The sequence below is a fragment of the Sesamum indicum genome, linkage group LG7, assembly GCF_000512975.1.
Source record: "Sesamum indicum cultivar Zhongzhi No. 13 linkage group LG7, S_indicum_v1.0, whole genome shotgun sequence".
Classification (NCBI taxonomy): Eukaryota; Viridiplantae; Streptophyta; class Magnoliopsida; order Lamiales; family Pedaliaceae; genus Sesamum; species Sesamum indicum.
In genome coordinates, this window is record NC_026151.1 from 3664078 (window position 1) to 3670565 (window position 6488).

Consider the following 6488-nt stretch of genomic DNA (forward strand, 5'->3'; position numbering starts at 1 on the left):
TGAACCAGGTCCAGCTTCTGCAGATCAGGGACCCCCTGCCGACCAAGGCGTTGCTCCAATGGATATCTAATGATGCCATCTTATGGTTAAGAAATGATTCTCGTGTTTTCAAACTTCCAACACCATGATCTACTGAACAGGCTGGTAAATTTGGATGCTTGTTTTATGAGCAGCAATCACATTGTACTTCTTCAGTGAAATTATTTTAGTTTATCCTTTTGTGCCTTGCCTTATATTATTTTCTTTGAACACTGTACGCTCTTTATTTGTGTGGGGATACAATGATGAACTTTGCTTGTTGGCAAACAATAGCTTATGATGTTCATTAGCGTTTATATTTAGGAAGCAGGCTGATGGATCTCTTTCTATAGCCGAGGGAGGCACGTATGCTACCATCTAAAATTTTATGTTGAAGTTTATTTGGAAATCTCATACTTGTCTATCAGATTCCGGAGTATACCTTGTATCCACTTCGTGCTCAAGATGATTAATCACTGAATTTAATCGTTTCTAAGTATTTTATTAAGGGTTTGTTGGACTAGCTGAAAAGGGAAGTGAAGGGGGGAGGGAAAATAATAATAGTTTTTTATTAAATTGTTTGGTATGAGTAGGAGAGTAAAACTAAAACACTTTCCATGTTTGGTATGAGGAAATATATTGAAAAGAAAAGGTTAATTTTTTACTAATTAGCCATTTCTCATTATTTTATATTAAAAAATAAACAAATTAATATTGTATTAAAATAATTTCAAGTTATTAAAATATAAAAATTTATTAATAAAAATATTCATCCAACAATAACAAGAATATGTTTTTATTTGGTTGTCTTTTCTAAACAAATATGTATAATGTTATTTGCAGAAAAAGAAAAAAGTAAATGGAGGAAACTATATGTATGTGTAATAGAAAAAAAAATGTATATATTTTTTTGAAGTCTTATACTTTTACTTTCTCATCCAATTTTTAAATTAGTGTTCAAAGAGATTTTATATACATCCAATTCTACTTCCCTCTATCCTTTCTAATCAAATACCAATTTTTTTCTTATACACTCGATTTTACTTTTACTTTTCTTATACACTCATTTCTCAACCCAACCAAACAAACTTTCAAGTTTAAAAAGATCAAGCTCATCAATTTTTCTTAAATTTGTTTAGAATGCAATATTTAAAGGGCGAATACTGTTGGTCCAGGCAGCATTTTGAGCTGAGAATCTTATAATGCAGTGTACATCTTTATTCCATCCATCCTATTGGCACAGTTTATTGATCAGTGTTCCTGGAAATCAAGGGCGAACATCAAAATGTCAAAATTAGCATTTCTAAACACCCATCCACATCCTTAGGACATTGGAGAACTAGAAGAACATTTATCATTAAAAAGACAATGACTGACATTGAATAATGATACAGGTTGAAGCTCCAACTCGCTGGTAAGAATCCAGCATCAAGAAACATAAGTACGAGGCCTTACAATGCAATTAAAATGCTGAATCAGACGATTTTGATATCGTAAGTTGAACAATTGAAATATTAGTTTGCAACACAGTCTGCGAAGGTTAAAGACAGCAGTTGCAGGCATTAATAAAACCAGCGCCCTAAAATGCAACTCCAAATTGCCTTGTGCTTCAAGTTACGAAAATCGACTCGTTCTTGGTAACCTCCATCAACGCCAAGAATGCATAAATTTCAGCTTTTATAGGACAAAATTGTGGGGCTCGGGAATCGGGAGTCCTTTCGTGTGCATTTGTTTATACATCCACTGCCAGTTCTCTGGAGTTACCTCACCGCCAAGAGAACGGATGACGGAACCGCCGCTGCAAGAGCCAATCTTGCAGCACTCCTCTAGTGATAGCCCCTTCACCAATCCATACAGAAACCCGCTAGCAAAGAGGTCGCCTGCACCAGTGGCATCAACTGCCTTTGCTTCTCCAATTGCTGGAACACGGACAACCTAGAAACGACATTAACTTTGTATTATGAAATCAAGGATTTGAAACTCTGAAGCGGCTATACACCATTCTCCAGCGAAAAAAAAAAGAAAAAGAAAAAGAAAAAGCAACACGTTCAATCAAGTGCCATATGCGAGTCTTTATGCATTGCTAAAAGGTCGATTGCATGATCTTTCAGTTGATTATTTCAGCCATGTTTTGGAAGAAATGGGAGAACTTTACACCTTATTGGTTGTAATCCTGTACAGCCTCAATTGCATGACAAATTTGGTTCGGCTTAAATTATCTGACAAACAAGAATCTCAACCTTCTTAAAGATGATCAACAATTTTTGTCTGAGAATGCAACATTGCAACCCTTGTTATTTCTTGTTTTTTATTTTGGTGATGAGGATCACAACCAAAAATGTTAAGGCAATTAAACAGACCTCTTTTCCATGTTTTGCAATGCATCCCTTTGCACCCAATGTCACCACTGCCCATTGACAGTGTTTTGCCAAAAAATCAAGAGCAGACTCAGGATCTGCGGCATTCTCTTCATCCCTGAAAATTCAATGATGGAAAGATCAGTAGCAATTAACAACGAACTGCGCTAACTATAAACCCCGATGGAACTGGGCAAAGGCTAGTAGAAGATTATTTCTCTCTTTATGACACCATCACACAAAAGGAAGCGATGGACTTAACCTCAGCAATTCAGCAGCTTCATCCTCATTGGCAAAGCATAGGTCTATGCTCCCTGATTCCAGTAACTGTAGAAGTGGCAACCTGAACTTCCGTACCATCTGTGAAAGTAAGATTGTTATAGAAAATTAAATACATTTCAAGTAGCAGTGAATATTTTCTCACTTTCCACAGCACTGCTGCAATACTTGGGAACTTTAAGGTCCTCAAAGGTATTACCTCAAAACTGGCCAGATCTAGTGAAACAGAAACACCCTCTTGCTTGGCAATTTTAATGGCTGCCTGAATAACTTCTATGTTAAATATTGCATATCTCAGGACAAGCCACTGCACCAAAGAAATTAAATTAATATTAGTTTTGATGCAACAAAGCATGAGGAGCATATTTTATTATATGGTTATACGGAAGGACTGATAGTCGGACATTATTATGTGTCAATTTTTGATGCAAGAATTAGCAAATCTGTACTCAGTAAGATCGAACCCTATCCCCCTCTCAACCAGGGGTAAAACTTGAGAGAACAGAAATAAAATAAACCAAACAGGAATGGCAAACGACAACATTGTCAATGTCTACTTGCATTCTTAGAAGAAAAAACAAGAATGAGAAGGAAGAGATGGTCCATATGCAACACAGAGGTGGTTGCTTAGTGATTAAGCCAGAGAGGCCTCACCTTGGAACCTTTCAAGTCTTCTGTAGTCAAATCATTTGCCTGGTAGAGGATAAGAGTATGAGATATACAGGCAAGTCTTGACTAACAATGTCAAGAATATCTTGAATATCATAACAGACTAAATTCAAGTCGAATGACCTGAATTTTGACGGCACCAGAGAGGCATGGCCGCATTGTACGATTGCCCAATTCATCAACTAAGCAAACACACTGCATCACAAGTTTAAAAAATCATGCCCTAGAGCCTGTTAGCAACTATTTTAACATTGCTATTATACAAGAAACCTGCATGGGTGGAGGCAGATGGCCAACCTGTGCAGTAGACCCATTTTTCAGCCTCAATCTTGAGAGATCAACTTTGTAAAAGCTCATATTATCTATAAACAAACTTCCTTGATCATCATCACCGCACGCCCCAATTATACCACAAGTAATCCCAAAACCAGCAGCCAGACCTCTAATAGTATTCGCAACACTTCCACCTGCTATGGTCTTCAATGAGGAAGTAGTTTCTGGAGAAGCAATAGTATGGGCGTTAACCTCACCCAAGACGAACTTCAGCTCTTCGGCCGCAACCTAGGAAATCCAAGAGTAAACTCAATACATTAAACAACTTAAATTGATACATTCTTCACACTGAACCAAGAACGGTCAGCACGTAGCAAATTCTTGTGATTAGCAAGCTTTAATGTAAAGATCATGCAACCTGATGAGTAAGAATAAAAAATCACATTCAAGGAAGGTTAATAAATTATCCAAACAAACTACTTTATCAAGAATACAAATTACAGCAACTGTCAAAATACAGGCATAGACTTAAACACACAACACTATAAAGTGAATTAGGATCAATATAATCATATAAAAATAGATACAATACACTAGAAAATCAATTACTCCTTGACATATTTCATATTGTGTGACCAATGATAAGCCTTCCCTCTGGACCTAGCCACTAGATTAGCAGACAAGAACCAAATTTGTTCTTCACGGCAGCAATTATACATTACCAGCCAAAACCTTAGCATATGATTGCAAATTCTTAAGATCAGACACGCCCACTCCCAGAAAAATATAAAAGATTCCAACTTTATAATAATTTGAAGCACAATGAACAAACAGAACACCAAAAGCAAACACAATCAACAACACCCCACATCTGATTTTTGAGTTCATCTATCATATTCAACTCCAGAACTCCAAATTGGTGGCACACAAACTCCATTAAAAACCCAAGATTCATCAACACAAATCAGAAACAATCAGCAACATCCCATCACATCACATCACACAAACAAAATTAGACACAGAGGGATAAGGAGGGTATACGGGGAAGGAGCCGCCGGGCTCTCCTGGGATTCGGGAGAGGAGGGACAAATCAACAGTTGCGACGTGGTCAACCAGAGCTGATGGCTGTAGCCCCAGTATCACCGGCGCTACAACAGCAACAGCAATAGCGTCATCTTCGTTGTTGATTTTGTGCTGAATTTCTACACCCATTCGTTCTGTTCTGAATTCTTGATTTTCAGAGGGAAAAATATATATATATATAGTGGGTTCTTTATTGAATGGGGATTCTCCCCTCCTGTGTTCCCCTCAGAAACAGGTTTCTGCTCTGCTGCCCCTTTCCACTCCTCCCCTCGCTTCCTGGCCTTCAACATGAATATATAGAGCCCAACCCCCTCCTTCCCCACCCACCCCGCAGGTCTACAGCCTCATATAGTTTTTCTCTGATTAAATTAAATATATCAATAATTACTATTTCTTTATCAAGCCATTTAATTTGATTAATCACTTACTTCACAAAAAATAACTGTATAATAAATATAGAATATCTTCCATAAACACTAGAGATGGCGATTTAGCTGTGTAATTTTTGGAGCAATAATATCTAATAACACATGCACCTCATCTATATATTTCTTTTTTATAAATAAAATTGACGATGCAATATTTATACACAGTACGCGTAATCAATATAAAAATTTTCACTCTGCCTGCTTCCCCCACACTATCAAACCAACATAAATCACATGAACAATCTTTGCATTAATAACCAAAATGCCTTAGGCTTGCCCACAACTCTGCAGGGCATAACCATTTAAAACTGCATTAAACAAGCACCCCATCATCGCCGAGTGGTCGGCGGTTGTCAAGAGAGTGGACGTCGTAGCAAGTTCTGCTTGTACTTAACAAGTTCTATTCGTATTTATCCCTTTGTTCTCAGTATTTGTTTTTTTTAGTATCCCAGTGTTTAATTTTTGTTGAATCTGTTGCTAACTAGAGTTCAAAGTAAGTTAGTTTTCTTCTTTAGCTATAACTCTATTATTTATATATAGTCTTACATCTCTGTAACTTTAGTACTTGACTTTTTAGATGAATAATGCCTGGTTTTTTTTCTCTAATTTATTGTCATGAATGTACTCTATTCCCCACACCTCAAATTTTAACATGGTATCAGAGCATCCATTTGAAGGTTTCTACATACACGATTTTTCTGCAGTTTGAAAGACGTTATTTTTACTAGCCGAAATGTAGGCGACGGCGTAGATACGGAGAAACCCGCTACCAGATAAGCGAACCCGCTACAAGAGACGATATATTCCGCCGAATAAGCGAACCCAGCATTGCTCGAACTGTGACAAAACAGGACACGACAGTGAGACCTATTTTAAACTTCATGGAACGCTTGAATGGTACAAGGAATTGGTGGATAAACACAAAAGAGATACAGGTGTAGCGCGTAGGTTCGCAATGAAAGTAACGACCAGATAGGAGACACTGTCACGACCTGATGTTAAGAAGGAACTGCTGCAGAAGCTGCTTAAGCTTATGCGAATCGGCTTGCAGTCTAGAGGCCTAATTGGGGGAGGTCGCGCGGAAGGAGGTCGCTCTGAGAAATTTGCAGGTACGGATATTTCCCTTATGAGTTTTGGAGCTAACTGTTTAAAGTCATGGATTATGGATACGGGAGCGACTAATCATATGTGCGGTAACTCTTGTCCCCTTGAAAATCAAGCCCCTATCTCACATCCTACTCAAATACATCTTCCGGATGGTTCCACCAAACAAGTTACTCATTCCGGGACCATTACCTTAGACAAAAATTTCACTCTCACCAATGTGCTGCTGGTGCCTTCCTTTAAATCTAACTTGCTTTCTGTGCATAAAATTTGCTCT

The 6488-nt window shown here is 37.7% G+C and overlaps 2 protein-coding genes across 2 annotated transcripts in view; one reads left to right on the forward strand and one right to left on the reverse strand.

Annotated features, from left to right (window-relative positions):
• Positions 1–410, forward strand: part of LOC105166122 (proteasome subunit alpha type-1-B) — a 4175-nt gene extending 3765 nt beyond the window's left edge. Inside the window, exon 3 of the mRNA XM_011085359.2 lies at positions 1–410. This exon is cut by the window's left edge and continues 5 nt beyond it. Coding sequence (XP_011083661.1) covers positions 1–70 — 70 coding nt within the window. The 3' untranslated portion in view covers positions 71–410.
• On the reverse strand, positions 1355–4987 carry LOC105166123 (uncharacterized sugar kinase slr0537). Its single transcript, XM_011085360.2, has 8 exons — positions 4638–4987; positions 3621–3884; positions 3447–3518; positions 3309–3347; positions 2854–2961; positions 2638–2735; positions 2379–2493; positions 1355–1953 (listed from the first exon to the last, which is right to left on the reverse strand). The coding sequence occupies exons 1-8, from the start codon at positions 4806–4808 to the stop codon at positions 1696–1698; spliced, it is 1125 nt and encodes a 374-aa protein (XP_011083662.1). The 5' UTR covers positions 4809–4987; the 3' UTR covers positions 1355–1695.